The sequence below is a fragment of the Sander lucioperca genome, chromosome 12, assembly GCF_008315115.2.
Source record: "Sander lucioperca isolate FBNREF2018 chromosome 12, SLUC_FBN_1.2, whole genome shotgun sequence".
Classification (NCBI taxonomy): domain Eukaryota; kingdom Metazoa; phylum Chordata; class Actinopteri; order Perciformes; family Percidae; genus Sander; species Sander lucioperca.
Window position 1 is genome coordinate 8,933,802 of NC_050184.1, and position 19,065 is coordinate 8,952,866.

Sequence of the window (19,065 nt, forward strand, 5' to 3'; positions counted from 1 at the left end):
TGTATTTAATACCGTGGTACAATGTGAAAACACTCACAATCGTCAATTATTACACATGAAGCATAGCCTAATAAGCTGCTAGCTAGCTTAAAATGTTGGTTACTTGAACACGGGGGAGGCATGAAACGTAATGGGTTTCTTATCTCATTCTTTATTTAAGATAACTTGTCTGGTTGGTTAATATAGACTTGCAGTATTTGTTGGCTTGAAATTCTGATGATAGGCTGAGGCAGTGACAGAATCTCACCAGACTTGTCAGTGATTTTTACATTTCCCGGAGAGAGCCCTTGTCATTTTGTCAGCCTCCCCGTGGCTACAGTATGCAGGGACAGCGGGGAGGGCTGTCAAACTGTGCCCGCCTGAGAGCGCCTTTCCCCGGGTTGATGAGTCATAATAAGGGCCGGCCAGGTGGTGAAATATGAGCAGGGAGGACTGTGTGTGTGTGTGTGTGTGTGTGTTGAGGTGGAGAGAGAGGAAGAAAAGAGAGAGAGAGAGAGAGAGAGAGAGAGAGAGGGTGGTGGGGGGGGAGCACGGAGCTGAGGATTCACTCCAGATCTTCGGGATTTTTTGAGTCTCTCACTGCGGAATGTCTTCTCTACTTTTGAAGTGAGTGTAAGATTTAACTCAGTAAATTACCCCTTATTCAGCCGGGCAGATTGCCTCCAAAACACTCAGGCTCTGCATGGAGAAACATTGCTGCAAAATGAGAGCACTGTGTTTGAACTTTGCCATCACCTGTCTGTGGCTTCTCCCTTCAGCGGTGAGTATAGATCAGCGAACAGCCGCTTTTTGCTCTGCTCCTGAGGTTGTGGTGCTAATTATTAATGCATGGTGTTGTTGTAGTGGCACTCAATTGTTCTTTTTCTGCAGAGGTACTACTATGTACTGTTAGTTTGTGGTTCATTTCAAATTCCCTCATGTTGGTCTGCCAATGTCCATTGCAGCATTGTTGCACAATCAAGCAGTGGTCTTTTTTGTTTCAACTGTTAAGAGTGTTTTGTTAAGTATGTGTTGGTTCTGTGTATGAGAAAGATAATCCATTATTAATCAGTTAGCATTAATATTTTCTAAAATATTTCAAACTGTTCTGTTGAGAACAGAGAAAGATTTATGTGCACAGCTCTAAATAAAAATCATATAAAATCAGTACGTTGACATGGTAACATTGGTTGCAGAGGAATATGCTCCATGTTATTTAAGAAGTAGACCATTTTCAAGACTTTCAAATCTTGAAAATGTTCCATTGAAAATCTTGTGGCATGCTGTTTTATTTAACAAATGAATTGTTATTATATATGCAGTTTCAGAATTGAAGACTTGTATCTCTTGATGTGAGACTTGATCAAAGTTGACTCTTCTATTAGATAGTGAAGTTCAGCCAAAATGAGTCTGTTCCATCCTCAAATTTTTTATTTGTTCAAGTATCATGCTCTGTAATTCTCTCTCATGCATAATTGTAATTTAAACAGCTCTCCTGTCTAAAACTTTCTTAACTTTGCTGCATAAGCAGCAGACTGCAGCATCAATACCTTTAACATTGAAGTTTTCTGGTGAAAACCTCAAAGCAACCTAATGTTGTGCTTTATTAGTTGAACTAAATGATTTTGCAGCCTTTGTCAGTTGCAAAAGGTTTTTATCACCCTAGGGCTTAAGAAACATTGTCACTTTGTGGCCGGGTTGGCTCAGTGGGTAGAGCAGGGGCACATATACTGAGATGTTTATTCCCCGATGCAGAGGTCCACGGTTTGAATCTGACCTGTGATGATTTCCTGCATGTCTTTCCCCTTTCTCACCTAGCTGTCCTGTCAAAAATTAAAGGTGGAAAAGCCCAAAAAAAGAAACTTTGTTTTGTGAAAAACAGATACATTAAGGATCTTTTTAGCAAATGGCAAACATTTTCTCTCTGTCCTTAAGGCAATTACTGCTCTCAAGTTTCTCAGTTTTTGTGCCTCTGCAGGTGCTTTTGCACAAGTGTTCATCCACTCCACCGCTGTTGCTGAGTTGCAGTCACTGTGCTGGCATCTTGACACGGAGCCAATGACACGGCTGTCACACAGTGGGCTCCAATTAGGGTAGGTGAGAACAGCATATAGCTGGAGATATGGGCTTGTAGCAATTGGCACAGCCGGAGCTCATTGTTACAGGAGAAGACAGATTGGCACACAGTCCTGGGGTGGTTAGTGGTGATGTGAATCCCACTTGTTGGTGAGAAATAATGATATCCTGGAAGCTGTTTATTTAGAAATCTGGAAGAGAATAACGCTAAATCTCCATCTGCCTTCAACACATTATGATGAAAATAAAAATCAAGTGCCAAACAACAAGTGCACAAAACTTTTTGCCCAACTTATGTCTCAATTCTCTAAATACATAACCAACTTTGACTTGTCTCCCACACTGCATCCACACTTCCACTTCAAAGGGAAGTGTTTAATGAGAGAAAATAAAGTCTTGACACCCGACTTGTCATTAGTTTTTATGCTCTTTTACGCCAACTCAGCGATTTTTGTTAACATTGTTATTTCATTACTTTGTCTGCACATATATCACAGCCCTTCTGCATGTCAATCTCAGAAATAACAGTTACATAAACAGCCTCATTAATGACTGCATTTATTTGGCATTTTAATAGACACTACAGCAGTTGGCTGCCTGGCTTATAATAAAGTAAAGCTGTTTCATCAATCTGAACATGCACTACATTTTCACAGTCTCAGTTCTTTTATATTTTTTATGCAGTATTCGGGACAGTCAGGTGGAGTCAACCATGTTGTGTTTATGTTCTGTATTTTACTGATGTATTGTGCTCTGTGTGAGCTATTCAAACCTAACTATTACTGATACCGCAATGACAAAAATAAAATATTCTGCCTACGACTGCTGCAAAAATATGAGGGACAGTGACAAGACGGAGGAAAATATGTAGGAGATAGAGTATATAAAACATCACCTGCTATTCATTAAAAAAAATTATAATAACCTGACAAGGGGATTTCAGATGAAGGCTTAAGTCCTTGTTAATTTCATGTAATCCAAATCAATGTAAGAACTGGGATATTTAAGGAGAAGACGAGGATGACAAAGGTGAAAATGAGGTAGAGGGATTTTTGAGACAGCTGTTCGGCACAAGGGGAGCTCCGTATGAAAAAGATGCTGTTATCAGTTTGCAGACTTTAAGCTCCTTTCACACATAATATCTCTTACACAGTGACCTGTGTGTTGGCCATGCCCCCCCCCCTCTCTCTCAAACATATTGATCATCATCAAGGTTGCATTGAAAATAGGATTGAGAGTTTAAACAAGGGAGCGAGAGAGAGCATGAGGGAGGAAAGCCAAATTAAAATGTGCTAATGAAAACATGAATGTGACTGTGTGTGTTACTGTAGTCCTTGCCTAAAGCGGATGAGCTATTGATTGAATTTTGAGTCGCTCTCATTCAAAGGACATCAAAGTGTAATTATTTTAATTGATTATCTGCTACCTTGTGATGTACAGTGAAACTGTCTTTCATTTGCGGTCGTTGTGGTGGTCCAGAGGCCTCTTTCTTCTCTCTCATCTTTGGTCGCCTTCTACAGTGCATCCTACACAAAACAAATCCTGTCATAGTGATTGAACTCTGCAGTGCCTACTTGCTGTGAGGCAGCAGTGCTAACCACTGAGCCACCATGCCGCCTAACGATTTGTCCCTTTTTATTGTGCAAGTGTTGGTTCACCCAAATGAAAGCAACAAGGATTATTTAAAAAAAAAACTTAAATCTACCGGCTATGCAAAAAGGTTGGGTTTTACTTGTCCAGGTTTCGAGGTATCTGTCCCTGAGATATCAGCATCCAAATAGAGGTGAGTGGGATTTCGTTTGTGGTGTTGACAGCATAGAAAATCAACAGCCACATATCTCTCAAGAAACAGTGTTCCTTCCGTTACTCTGGATAAACCACAGAACACACTGTCAGAATTTATTATTATTATACTGTTTTTTTGGTAAAAGGTAGTTCCACAAACAAAATTCTCTTCACCTCCATTGGCAGAAACAGATATCTCCTAACTTTAAGAAAGAAAAAAAAACACTCTGTATGGTTGGTTCCATTCTGCAATGGAATAAAGGTGAGTGAAAAAATGGGCTTTTAAGTGATTTCAAGTGAATTTACCCTATAGATTACAAGAAAGAGCACTTCAAATGTTTAGCTTTCCTTAATTTTAGGGTTTGTTCTCCACAGGTCCAAGAAACAGCCAGGCCCTTAGATTTTCGGAGCCAACAATGGAGAGAGGAGGAAGGAGAAACAGGAAACACTGTAGGAGCTGCTTTGAAAGTTAAACATATCTTCAAAGACTTACAGGTCATCTCCACCAAACAAAAAACACCTGCTTACGGCTCTCTCGGCCCGTACGGTTGGCCTCAGAACATCTCCCAAGCCCTCGATCAGTATTTGTACCGCCCTCCTACTAAATCCAAACCTCTTAAAACATCCCCAAAGGCCAAGAAGATCCTGGGCTGGGGTGATTTTTACTTTAACGTGAAAACAGTGAAGTTCAGCCTCCTGGTGACAGGGAAAATCGTGGACCACATCAACGGCACGTTCAGCGTCTATTTCCGCCACAACTCATCCCGCCTGGGGAACATATCCGTCAGCATCATCCCGCCATCCAAAGCTGTAGGATGGGAGGTTTTGGATCCGACAGCTCAGAACGTTCACACCAAAAACTCAGTCCTGGTTCCGGATCTGCCGTCCCAGTTCCAGAGCCCACCTCAGTCCACCAGCTTTACTCCTCCAGACCAGCAGAAGCAGCAGCAGCAGCAGGACATGGTGATGGTTAATGAACTCAACTGCCGGATTGAATACCAGAGAACCAACCGATCCAAGAAGACCAAGCCCTGCATGTACGACCCAGGGCAGACCTGCTACTCAGAAAACACCCAGTCCCAGGCTGCCTGGATCTGCGCCAAACCCTTTAAGGTTATATGCATCTTCATCGCCTTCACCGGCACCGATTACAGGCTGGTGCAGAAAATCTGTCCGGACCACAACTTTTAGACAGAGCAGAACCAGCAGCACTTCGGATGATGGGTTCTGAGATATCAGACACTGACTTTTCATACATCTTTCAAAATCACATGTTAAGTTTTTTAAAATAGGTTTGAGAATGACTGTTTTTATACACTGTTAAAGTGCAGTTTGAGCCTTGTGTTAATGTGTTAATGAGATTCATAACGTGAGCGTTGAATTGTCTGAAACTATACTCATCTGCCGAAAGCGCACCATGTCTTGAAAAAAAAACAGTGACTTGATCCACGATATCACTTTGTGTGTGGTGTTTTTGTTTTCCGAATGTGCATTGATAGAAGTGATGACTTTAAATCCATATTTTGATATTTGATATTTAAAAAATGTGATTTAGCTCATGAATATAGATACATCTTTAGAGACAGAATCATCTGTACTTTTTGAAGGCCTGTAAATGTATTCCTTGCCTGTTCATTGTACAGTGACTGTGATTGATTAGATGCTTCTTTTCAAAGAACTGACACAGAGTGAGATGATTTACTGTTACAATTACCTTAATCAGTGACTTAATGCATGTCCTTGGCTTTCCTCCAGTACTGATTTTACTTTCACCCTTTGCACCTTGGAAATATTTCTGTTTTCCCGGCAGTCAGTGTTCACAGACATGCTTTCTCTGTCATTACGGCAAACATTACAGGTGAGTACATTTGTTGTATTTATTTTGGAGCTTTTTTAAATGTACACACAGATACACTTGCTTTAGAATATCTTTCCCTCCGAAGAGCAGTTGTAACTAAATCACGTATTGCTGCAAACTAAGTCAGCTTGTCACCACAGGTCGCCTCACCATTACAGAAATGTCTGGTTTGAACATGCCTGTTGCGTTAGACTTTGTGTTGTGTTTTCAATTTGTCAGTCCAGTTGCATAAGTGTTGCAGTGTTTTGTCTGATAACTGTGATCATCGCAGGTGGTCAAAAGAGAAAAAAGAGTGCTACTCTTTGTCCCACAAAATGTGTATTTAAAGGAAAGTTGACTGTACACTCTGCGCTTTATGCAAGACTTTATTTACTCAAGGCTTAGAAAACATAATGAATACAAAAGATGAAAAGAGACTTTATTCAACATTTATTTATGTTTGAACAGTAATCTCTCTATTAGGCCAAAGTAACACCTAGTTATGTAACTGTCACGCAGCTACAAGCTGCCTTCAACAAACAAGACCCTGATAAATAAGTCACTGCGTGTGGCCAGCCTGCGTAACACTTCATGTCCAAGGTTTTCCATGACCGCTCCACTGAATAGCACGTTTGTTTTTTCACTGCCTTTCATTTAATGGATTGTTTAGAACATCAAAAGACACATTATTCTACCTCCTTTGTTTCCAAACCCCTGGTGCAAAGTATTATAATTTTGAGTGATGAAAGTGGTTGAAAGGCTTACTCTTTCTGAGGTTTTCAAAAGACACCAATGGCGCAATCTTGAAAAACAAAAAAAAAAAACGCCTAAGAAACTTTTACTCTGCAGACAGTTCATAGCACAATGGAGAGTTGCATTAAATCCTGTGACTTGGTGTGTGTTTCCTCACAAACATTTTAATAACTACACTGAGTTGTTTAATAGAACAATACATTGTAAGAAATACAGCACCATCTCCAGGGTCCTTTTCCAAACAGAGAACAGATTCACAGCTATTGTTTAAGAAGTGGACATTGAGTTTTATATTGTGAACACTGAAAATTATATTGTTATGTGTCCATCCACAACCTTGTCCAGCCCCTCTTCCTCAGGGTTTCAGGATGTTTGGGCCGAGAGGGGCAGGTCACAGCGGAGTGGTGCGGGCGAGGCCTCAGCAGTGCCGGCGGGTGGACGGGACAGGAGAGCCTGGGACAGGACGACCCAGAGATGTGGAGCCTCCTCCAGCAGGAGAAGGACAGGCAGTGTCGGGGACTGGAGCTCATCGCATCAGAGGTAAAGAGGAGAGAGTGGAGATGTTTTGTGTTTTATGATCTGTCTAATTCAAATTCAATCATAATATAACTAATAATACATGTCTGTTGATGAGGTTACTTCAATTTAGAATCACTGATCTTGCCTGTTAACCTTATTCAAACTGAAACTGAAACTTGAAAAAAGGATGTTGTTACTATGTTCCTAGTCTATATCCTTGACGTTCCACTTCCGGGATTGCTCCGTTGCCGCTGGAACATCCGCCGGATTTCACTCATTTAGGCCGGATATCCTTTGCCTTGGGCTTCCTTTGTGTTGGCATTTTAAACTCCGGTCGATTTATGAGGACTATCGTTAACCTTTTCTCAGATCTCTGCAGGGTAAATCCAGACAGCTAGCTAGACTATCTGTCCAATCTGAGTTTTCTGTTGCACGACTAAAACAACTTTTAAACGCACATCCATCCATCCATCCATCTTCTTCCACTTATCCGGTAACGGGTCGCGGGGGTAGCAGCTCCAGCAGGGGACCCCAAACTTCCCTTTCCTGAGCCACATTAACCAGCTCCAACTGGGGGATCCCGAGGCGTTCCCAGGCCAGGGTGGAGATATAATCCCTCCATCTAGTCCTGGGTCTTCCCCGAGGCCTCCTCCCAGCTGGACGTGCCTGGACCACCTCCCTAGGGAGGCGCCCAGGGGGCATCCTTACCAGATGCCCGAACCACCTCAACTGGCTCCTTTCGACGCGAAGGAGCAGCGGCTCTTCTCCGAGCTCCTCACGGATGACTGAGCTTCTCACATTATCTCTAAGGGAGACGCCAGCCACCCTCCTGAGGAAACCCATTTCGGCCGCTTGTACCCTGGATCTCGTTCTTTCGGTCATGACCCAGCCTTCATGACCATAGCTGAGGGTAGGAACGAAAACTGACCGGTAGATTGAGAGCTTTGCCTTCTGGCTCAGAGTGTAATACCGCACCCGCTGCGCCGATTCTCCGACCAATCTCCCGCTCCATTGTCCTCTCACTCGGGAACAATACCCCAAGGTACTTGAACTCCTTCACTTGGGGTAAAGACTCATTCCCTACCTGGAGAAGGCACTCCATCGGTTTCCTGCTGAGAACCATGGCCTCAGATTTAGAGGTGCTGATCCTCATCCCAGCCGCTTCACACTCGGCTGCGAACTGATCCAGTGAGTGCTGAAGGTCACAGGCCGACGATGCCATCAGGACCACATCATCCGCAAAAAGCAGCGATGAGATCCCCAGCTCACCAAACTGCAACCCCTCTCCACCCCGACTACGCCTCGATATCCTGTCCATAAATACTACAAACAGGATTGGTGACAAAGCGCAGCCCTGGCGGAGGCCAACTCTCACCTGAAACGAGTCCGACTTACTGCCGAGAACCCGGACACAGCTCTCGCTTTGGTCGTACAGAGATTGGATGGCCCTGAGAAGGGACCCCCTCACCCCATACTCCCGCAGCACCTCCCACAGTATCTCCCGGGGGACCCGGTCATACGCCTTCTCCAGATCCACAAAGCACATGTAGACCGGTTGGGCATACTCCCAGGCTCCCTCCAGGATCCTTGCGAGAGTAAAGATCTGGTCCGTTGTTCCACGACCAGGACGGAATCCGCATTGTTCCTCTTCAACCTGAGGTTCGACTATCGACTGAACCCTCCTTTCCAGCACCTTGGAGTAGACTTTACCGGGGAGGCTGAGAAGTGTGATACCCCTGTAATTGGCACACACCCTCTGGTCCCCCTTTTTGAAAAGGGGAACCACCACCCCGGTCTGCCACTCCTTAGGCATCGTTCCCGACTTCCACGCAATGTTGAAGAGGCGTGTCAACCAAGACAACCCCTCCACACCCAGAGCTTTAAGCATTTCTGGACGGATCTCATCAATCCCTGGGGCTTTGCCACTGTGGAGTTGTTTAACTACCTCAGCAACTTCCACCAGGGAAATTGACGACAATCCCCCATCATCCTCCAGCTCTGCCTCTACCATAGAGGGCGTATTAGTCGGATTTAGGAGTTCCTCAAAGTGCTCCTTCCACCGCCCTATTACCTCCTCAGTTGAGGTCAACAGCGTCCCATCCTTACTGTACACAGCTTGGATGGTTCCCCGCTTCCCCCTCCTGAGGTGGCGAACGGTTTTCCAGAAGCATCTTGGTGCCGACCGAAAGTCCTTCTCCATGTCTTCTCCGAACTTTTCCCACACCCGCTGCTTTGACAGCTCTGCCCCTCTCTTCACCCGAGTGTCCAAAACATACGGCCTCAGATCAGATGAAACGATTATAAAATCGATCATTGACCTTTGGCCTAGGGTGCTCTGGTACCAAGTACACTTATGAGCATCCCTATGTTCGAACATGGTGTTTGTTATAGACAATCCATGACTAGCACAGAAGTCCAACAACAGACAATCACTCTGGTTTAGATCAGGGAGGCCGTTCCTCCCAATCACGCCTCTCCATGTGTCTCCACCATTTCCCACGTGCGCTTCCTCCGGGCAGGGTCACTCCATCTCTACCTCGTTTTAAACACACATGTTCCACCAAAACAAGTTCCTTCCGAACCTGTTTTGCAGCAGCACCGCGGCTTTTTTAGCACCGCCCAAGACGATTGTGATTGGTTTTAAGAAATTCCATTAAACCAGAGCATGTTTTCCACCCATCCCCGAATGCTAAGTGGAGTAGCCAGACCAGCACGCTTTGGAGGAGGGTCTGTCAAAGCGAGACTACTATGTTCCTATAACTGATTGCAGCTGCGTAACCCTGCATAACCTTATTTAACCCTCTCAAAAATGGTTCCGGCTCAAATATAAACCATGTTGTTATTGCTTTAACTCTTCAGCAGGTGATCACATGAAGAAAATAAGCTTATCAAAAGATACACTGGATTATTTACAGCCTCTTCCATGTATAATCTTCATTGTAAACACACCATTCAGATGCAGGTGATTGTAAACTGTGATAACCCATGTCCACCAGTCTGGTGAGGAAGTAAAGTTTAAATGTTTGTTCAGTATCTTGTGTCACACATAGAGTCTGTGTGGAAAATTGGTACAGGAAAAACTGGTGTGTTTTGACACACACTCGTAGATGGATTGCTGTACAACAATTTCCAAAAGCAAAATTCAATTTATTTAGCATGTGTAATTTTCTCGGGTGTCTTTCCTTCGTCTTACCTGCTTGTTCCATTCAGATTGTTGGTAGATGAGGTTGTGCCAGAATATAATTTCAAAACAGACAGAAAAGTGATCATATTACTCTACAGACATACATTAAACATGTAGATTTCACTTAATTGTCAACCATGGTGGAAATTTGTCTCCTCCTGTATGCAAAATTCATTGAAGACCTTTCTAAACCGCAAAGATTACCACAGATAGTTTACAATCGATTAGTATATTACTGTAAAATGTGAAAAGCATTTGTGCAATAATCACAGCAGTGCAAATGAATAGCTAGATGAGCCTACACGGTGTAGTTAATTTTCTGCATGGAGTTTGGTGAGAAGGATGTTTTGTCTCTCCTGCAGGATGGCAGCTGTTCAAACTGTGAATAAAGGCGATGAGAAGATGCTGCAAATTATTCTTTGTGATTTCCTGAAAACAGAGGTGTTAATGATGGCAGTACATGTCAGACAAACGGCAAGGAGAACAACTCAAACTGCAGAGGAGATTTCTTCGGCAGCGTAGCAGCAAGTCACCAGAGATGTAGTTTCTAGAATTTAAGTGTTTTCTTCAGAGAGTTCACAGATATTTCCTTAGCATTTTCCCTCCTCGCTAGTCAGTCATTCCATCTAAGTGGAAGCTGTGGGAAAAGAAGGGCGCTTTCATTCTTCTATTCTCCAGCAATTATGAATCCACAGCACTATCAATCACAATGACATCTGAAAGATTTTCATCTTCTTGTGCATGTGCTGTCAGTCAGTCGCCGCTGCAGGCTGACTCCCACAGAGCCAGCATTTCTTTTTTTTTATGAACACAGCCTAGTGATCACATTAGGTTCCCTCACTGATTTCTGCCATTGATCTCCACATTTTAAGGCGTGATTGTGTGTGTGTGTGTGTGTGTGTGTGTGTGTGTGTGTGTGTGTGTGTGTGTGTGTGTGTGTGCGTGCGTGAGTGCGTGCGTGCGTGCGTGCGTGCGTGTGGAGAGATAGCGTTTTGAAATGTCATAGAGAGAGTTTTGTGTCACTTGGGGTACTGGTTTTAAATCCCTCTGGAATGATTGAAGGATCCATGAACAGTGACAGGTTTAGTATAAAAACAAGGCAGAGGGGGCGGCTGAGGAGGCCAGAGAGGGAGACAGACAGAGAGAAGATGAGCAGAAGTGAGAGTGGGAGCAAAAAAAAAGAGACTGGGAGAAAAAATCTTTTACATTCATTTCTTTTTCTGCAGCTCCATCTCTCTTCTGACTCTCAAGTGTCTTTGGGAGATTTGACACTGTGCTGAACCCCACAGGGATTCAGTATTAGTTAGATTCCGCTATATTCCTATTTTAATTTGACTATAGCACCTCATATATTTTAATATTTAAAAAAAAGAAATTCAATTCAGTTTTGCCGCTTCCAGAAAAGACTGTGATTAAGATTTATGCAACAAATTCCTCAGATTAAAATAGCTTTGATTATCCTTCTCTGACTTAATGTATTTTATAATTTATATATAATATATTTGGCATTTGCAAGAGTAATGCTTATATTTGAAAGTTTGGACTGACTTGTGTAGCAGGGGCCTTGCTGAAAAAGAGCAGGGGTGTTCAGTCACAGGTTATATTTGGATGGTGACAGTGTTCTGAATATATAAGAATGATTAAAAAAAATGTCCCGTGTGTGGCTGTGGATCTTGACATTCTGCTTGTTTGTCCTGTCAGAACTTCTGCAGCCGTGCAGCGCTCGAGGCCCAGGGCTCCTGTCTGAACAACAAATACTCTGAGGGATACCCAGGACAAAGGTACCTACACGACACTTGCACAAATGCACTTTCCAAAATAAATTTAGCACAAAAAGTAAGGAAATTTGTGTTTGGTAGATTATTTCTCTGTGGTAAGCTTTTTGGCAATACATCTTATACCGTTGGAAAGCTTGTTTAGTTCCCTTTCAAATGGTGCCCCGTTTGTAAGGAACATGCATTTGTGGGATGAGCAGCAGCGCTGAGTATGTGGGTTGCGCCTATGAAAAATTTGCCAAATCTTCTCTGCCAAAGCCAAACAGCTTATTCTGCTATTGACTCGTTTGGTGTTTGGTGGATTGGATGATTGAAGAAACAAGACATATTGGCAATTGAACAATTTATTAATTTCACAAACAGGAGCCTCAGTAGCGTGTGGAAGAACCATACACAGCCACAACAGCCTGGCACCTCCTCCTCATGCTGGTCACCAGCCTGGTCACACACTGCTGTGGGATGGCATTGGCAAACACAAATTTTCTTACTTTTTGTGCTAAGTTTATATTGTTACAAAAAACAAAAAAAATTGAAGAAGATTTTCAGAAGCCCAAGTATACATCTTTGTGAAATTTCATTTATGGAAATTTTACTCCCAGATTAGAATGTATATGAAGTAACATAATACCATACAGTATTGTAGAACATAATACACTATTATAAGATACAATACGAACTGATACAATATGAAACGCTAAGCTACGTAACTAGGGCACTCAGGGCATGCTCTATCGCACAATGCATTGTGAATTATCCCAGTCAGGGAACTATTTTTTCTGATTGTTCCAACGCCCCATGAATACAGCACAAACCGACCTATCTTGCAATATTAACGAAAGTGAAAAATAGTTTGTGTATCCGCCCTGCGATTCGGATCCACTCCAAAATGTAATGGGTTCTCCCTTGGCCCATGCTACACCCTTCCACCAAGTTTCATGAAAATTAAGTCAGTAGTTTTCCCGTAATCCTGCTGACAGACAAACAAACAAACAAACTAAAAAAACAAAACATACGTAACAATACGTAACAATACAAAAATATACGATGCAGTTTGATACAAACAATACGCTACAAAATGATACAATACCAACAGATAGGATTCTTTCAAATCAATTCCTTTTGTTTCTTTCCTTTCAGGTACTATGGAGGTGCAGAGATCGTAGACAAGATTGAGCTGCTGTGTCAGAAGAGAGCGCTTAATGTCTTTGGTCTTGACCCAAATCTGTGGGGCATCAATGTCCAGCCATACTCCGGATCGCCCGCTAACTTTGCAGCCTACACATCTGTACTGCAGCCTCATGACCGCATCATGGGCCTGGATCTGCCTGACGGAGGACAGTGAGTAAACATGTACTCAAATATAGAGCTTTTGGGTTCTTAGTGATAAAAACAATACTCTAAATTAAACCATATGATAACACATATGACTAATGATGTAATAACGTACAGGATGTTACATAAAAAAGAATAAGTAATAACTGCTGGGTATATACTAATAATGTGATGCTGTGTCATCATTGTTATTCAATGCATTTAGGTAGACATGCTATTGACATTATCTGACAGTTATTACCTAATGAGTTGCTACAGTTTTGTCAAATGTGCCAGGAAATATTTTGAGATTTCGCCTACTGTAAGTGGTTTTGACATTTTCTGCATGAAACCGGATCTTTCTCTGGGACTTAATGTCAAGAGGAATTACTGTGATGTTAAATGACAAGATGTTAGTCACAAAGTCTGGAGTTGTCACATCATACCACACTGATGAATATATATTTTTATTTGGTCTAGAACCACAGAAGTGTGGGTAATGTAAACAGTATTTTTTCCAAACATCTGAGTGATATTACTGCTGCAAGGATAGTTAGCTTAAAGATGTAGCAGACCTGCAACTTTTATATGCCAGACACAATGTAAAACTTGGTTGGGGTACACTAAGTTAGAAGGATTGTTTTTTTATATAAATGTAATCAAATATTTCATATATTTAGCATATAACAATAACACAACAATACACACAGTGACACTAGGTAACAACTTAAAACAACATTGTTACTTCTAAAAAGTGAGAATATAAGCAAGATCTAGTCTATACATGACCAGATGAATTATATAAATGTACAATTGTACAAGCTGCAGCAACCAAAGAGGAGCTGTAGATCAGAGGATGGAGACAGTGGGATGGAGGGGTTTGAAGCATTGAAACTACTGAAGTCAGTTTCACAAAAATGATTCTTTACCATAGTTGATTACATAAATAATACTGGTCATATGGAAGTGGAATTGGGATCCAATGATGTCAGAAGAAGTTTACAATGTTGCAGAAGAGCTCGCTGAACTTTTGTACTCCACCACATTTCAGCCTCACCCACGGCTACATGACAGACACCAAGAGAATCTCAGCCACCTCCATCTACTTTGAATCCATGCCTTACAAGCTGGATGTGAGTCATTTAGTTACTCTCCTTTTTGTTAAATAAAAATGATGTTATAAACCAATGTGTCAAAGAGAATCTTTGAAGAAAACAGTTTCTCTGTAGCTGTAAAACAAAATTTGACTATTGGGTGATTATTCCCTCTATCCTCCTCCTGTATCATCTCAGCCCAAAACAGGTCTGATAGATTATGAGCAGCTGGAGAAGACGGCTCGACTCTTCAGACCCAGACTCATCATAGCGGGAACCAGCGCCTACGCTCGCCTCATCGACTACTCTCGCATGAAGAAGGTACCTCCTATGTCTGGAATTATGTGTAATCTATATTGTATTCTAAAAAAATTAAATTAGTAGTGGTAGTAACATTTTAATAGCCATAACTCTATCAAAAAGTTGTTTAAGTCCCTAAAGCAGGAAAAGCCAAATATAAGGGCAATAAAAATAGGAAACATAGACAAGAGAAAACAAGCTAAAGGAATATTAGTCTATATCCACGGTGTTCCACTTCCGGGATTGCTCTCGTTCTGATGGAAATTCCGCCGGATGTCACTCCTTTCGGATGTCCATTTTTGGATGAACGTTACCTTCCGCTTTCTTTGTGTTGGCATTCTAAACTCCAGTCGATTTATGAGGACTATGGTTAACTGCTCATCAGATCTCTGCAGGGTCAATCCAGACAGCTAGCTAGACTATCTGTCCAATCTGAGTTTTCTGTTGCATGACTAAAACAACCTTTGAACGTACACATGTTCCACCAAAACAAGTACCTTCCCAAGGCTATTTTGCAGCGGCACCGTGGCTATGTCCGGCACTTGGCACCGCCCAAGCCGATGTGATGGGTTCAAAAAAATTACAGTAAACAAGAGCACGTTTTTCTCACATCCCGGAATGCTGTGTAGACTCGCCAGACCCTCCTCCGCAGTGCTGTGGAGGAAGGTCTGGCAATGCGAGACTAAAGGAATAAAGTATGTACAACGAAATAATGAAATGTGTTTGTTTCAGCTGTGTGTGGAGCTTAACGCCTACCTGCTGGCAGACATGGCTCATATCAGCGGCCTGGTGGCAGCAGGAGCTGTACCCTCTCCTTTTCAGCACGCTGACCTGGTCACCTCCACTACCCATAAGTCCCTGCGTGGAACAAGGTAAGGGCCTGGATGTTGTGAATGATTTTTTTCACTCGTCACAGAATACATGTTAATGGTGGTCAGGTGGTTTATTGTCACGTAAAACATTTAAAAGTGGTTTTCTCTCTCCGCTCTGCAGGGCCGGTCTGATCTTCTACCGGAAAGGTGTGCGGTCCGTGGATAAGAAAGGTCGGGAGGTGACCTATGACCTCCAGGACAGGGTGAACTTTGCCGTGTTCCCATCACTTCAGGGAGGACCTCACAACCACGCCATTGCAGGGGTGGCCGTCGCCCTCAAACAGGTCCAGATTATCAACATTGATCATTAATATTTAACAATAGCCAGCAAAAAACAAACGGGAGAGAAAACCCGTTGGGAAAAACACTGCACAACGTTACCAACACCAGCTTAATTTCAGCAGTCATCTGGAGTGCCCTGATATAGTCTTTGTCGTTACACATTCTGTCTCTGCAGGCTTCCACTCCCATGTTCAAACAGTACATTGCTCAAGTGCTGCTGAATGCCAAGTCCATGGCTGATGCTCTGCTGAAGAAAGGCTACACCATGGTGTCAGGTACTGAGGGAAATGAAGAGAGTTTTTTTTAGGATAAAGATACCCTTCATATTTTATTTGTAAAAGACATATACATAATAAGGATATTATATAATAATAATGGATTTTTTGTTTTGTTTTTACTGAATATGGAGTGAGATTTAGCATTTAAAGTAATATTGACGCAATTGCTTTTGGATTGCTTGTTTATTTGCTTCACCCTTATTTGCATTCTGTTTTCATGACTTTGGAAAAGCTCATGTAACCTTCACTTGACAGTTAAATGCCGGGGGAAATGTAGGCAATATTAAGAAGAGTTTTAAAGAAGTCATGAAAACTGTATTAATGTCTATGAAGGTTTGAGTGGAGAGTGAAGGGAAATGTCAACTTATTTCACCATCGGACACAGTTTCCCCTGGGCTTAACTTATTACTCAAATTATTACACCATCAGTCAAACAAAAACAGTAAATCTCTCCTCCTCCTCCTCCTCCTCCTCCTCCTCTCAGGTGGAACAGACAACCACTTGGTGTTGGTTGACCTTCGACCTCGCGGGATGGATGGGGCTCGAGCTGAGAGGGTCCTGGAGCTGGTGTCCATTACCGCCAACAAGAACACCTGCCCCGGAGACAAGAGCGCTCTCACTCCAGGAGGACTCAGGCTCGGTACTTTAGATCAGAAGTTTTTATGTGTTGGTTACCTGATTATTGTTGGTGAAGAGCTGCAGGAATGGAGGTTGCGTGGGCCGAATCTGTCAACCAGTCAGTCTTCCTACCGATTGCACCCTTTCTCCTCCCTCTGTGTGTCTGTCTGTGTGATGTGTCTCTGTTTGCTGTTGGCTTTGCATGTCCATCGGCCTTTCAGTCAACCTGTCAGCATGTGTCTCTCTTCACCTCACCCTTATATTTAATAATAATATTGTTTTCTTACAGGAACTCCGGCTCTCACCTCCAGACAGTTCAAGGAGGCAGACTTTGAAAAGGTTGTGGAGTTTATTGATGAAGGGATTCAGATCGCAATGGATGTGAAGAAGAAGACTGGTGAGATGGGAGGACATTTCTCTGTTTTGAATAAACCTCTGATTTATCCAGTGAGACTGGTAGAGTTTGGGGTCGTATATAGTGGACACACACTAACCACAGTGATTTGTTGAGAAGGGAAGGCTTTAATGCTTTGTGACCAAGGTGAACCAGCAATAATGTGTTTAAAAATGACATGACCACGTGCATCAAAGGGAAAGATCTCTTCTTTTTTTTAAGTTTTTAGGACGTTTTATTCATTTTCACATCATTTCATTTATACAAATATACTCTCAGTTTCCAGGTTGTTAGATACACCTAGCCACATCTAATACAGTCTGATGCAACAGTCCTGCAATAAATCCTACCTTCATGAAGGTTATAATGTTCAGTTTCTTTTTCAGAGAGGTGTCAACTGTATGGCCCTTTTGGATGATGTAGTGTGTGATGCTGTTGAATTGTATTGCGTTATATCTATAGAGGTGTTCCTGTTATTTAGCCTACCCTCATTAATATAAATGGGGTGGACAAAAGAATAGTAAACATAATGTTCAGCCCATCCCCAATAATATTTGTATAGTCCCTAACCATCAGGCTTTTAAGCACATGTCAGGGACGGATTAACATGTTTTTTTACAGCACTAGAGGGCAGATTTATGAAATTAAAACTGTTTGCTTGATTTTTTTTTTATTCCTCTTTATCCCAACAGCAAATCTGGCCAGCTTCAAGTCCTTCCTACTGGAGGACCAAGAGACTGTGTTACGCATCGCAGATCTCCGCCAGCGGGTGGAGCTATTCGCCAGGCCCTTCCCTATGCCCGGATTCACTGACCATTAATAACACCACACACAGAAAGGCTATGGACATTTTCTTTATTACTCGTCGTAATAGTCTAAGATTTTTTTGATAATGTTGCCATGGAAACAAGCATTGTTTCAAAACACTGTCAGGTTTATGTCAGTTGAAACTTGTGTTAGTGTGCAGCATCAGCACTCTTTTCTCATTTCCATATCAACAATGTATATCTTATATTTACATGCCAAATGGCATGTAAATATAATATGATTTATAAAAGCCTGATGAATAAAAAGTCACATAATACAAATTTCCAGGAAGAAGAAGAAGAAGACGTGAACCACAACACGGTGGAAACGTCCACGAAGAGGAAGTTCCTGAAGCCGCAGGACTGAAGGACTCTGATCATTGGACGGTTTTTAGAGGGTTTTAAGGCTGCTTGGATCTTATACATCCTGTTTTATAGAGCTACCATGCCATGCAGATACAATGTAACTGTTTATTAATGTATTTGTCATCAACTATAATTTCTGAGGCATCCATAAGTGGAGGCAGCTGTATGAACAGATAATGAATGATGATAAAACACAGTTGTAATGATATAAAATATGTCTTCATAGAAGTTATAATTGACAAATATACTTTACATTAATACACGCGTACATTAACAAATACTTAATGTCTTAATATCGGCTTACATCTACATTATAGTGCATTATTAACCATTTATTAAAGGTGTAATACTGTGTATAAATGCTAAATGTACGTAAGTGTTACATAAATGTAGGCCTAATTTTCAGAAATGTAGCCTATCACATCAGCAGGTTTCATTGTATTAGCAACCCATTTAGGGGAACAACCTATTACAGTGATTTGCAAAATTCTTAAATGCTGACTTGGGATATTATGTTTGAACCTACTAGTTATGGAAAATGATTTTTTTTGTGCAGGCAGTAATACATCAACAGCTGCTGCACTCGCTCTAATACATTTTCCTTTTCTCAGACTGTTGTTCACTGCCCTAAGCCGAGAAGGACCGTAAGGTATTTGGCTTTTTGTCGCTAAGCTCTTTTTAGGGCCCTTATCATCGCCAGGCTTTGTCCAAGAATGGGAAATCTTCAGCAGCTGTGCTGGGAATTGAACACACGCTCAGTTTATACCTAAACCACAAACAAAAGGGGAAACAGTTAAACAATACAGTAGGCTACAACAGACTTTTTTTTGTATAAC

At 42.1% G+C, this 19,065-nt stretch overlaps 1 protein-coding gene across 2 annotated transcripts; it reads left to right on the plus strand.

Moving 5' to 3' along the window:
- Positions 1-511: 511 nt before the first annotated feature.
- LOC116040773 (serine hydroxymethyltransferase, mitochondrial-like) lies at positions 512-18,436 on the plus strand. 2 transcript variants are annotated; one of them, XM_031286404.2, is made up of 12 exons: positions 512-760; positions 6,776-6,970; positions 11,835-11,914; positions 13,046-13,246; positions 14,271-14,352; positions 14,512-14,634; positions 15,346-15,485; positions 15,607-15,769; positions 15,943-16,042; positions 16,530-16,685; positions 16,953-17,060; positions 17,750-18,436. In XM_031286404.2, exons 1-12 carry the CDS (start codon positions 683-685, stop codon positions 17,875-17,877), a joined length of 1,554 nt encoding a protein of 517 aa, XP_031142264.1. In that variant the 5' UTR covers positions 512-682; the 3' UTR covers positions 17,878-18,436. The 2 variants fall into 2 exon arrangements, with proteins under 2 accessions (XP_031142264.1, XP_031142265.1); XM_031286405.2 differs by lacking the exon at positions 512-760 and adding an exon at positions 5,442-5,698.
- Positions 18,437-19,065: the final 629 nt, after the last annotated feature.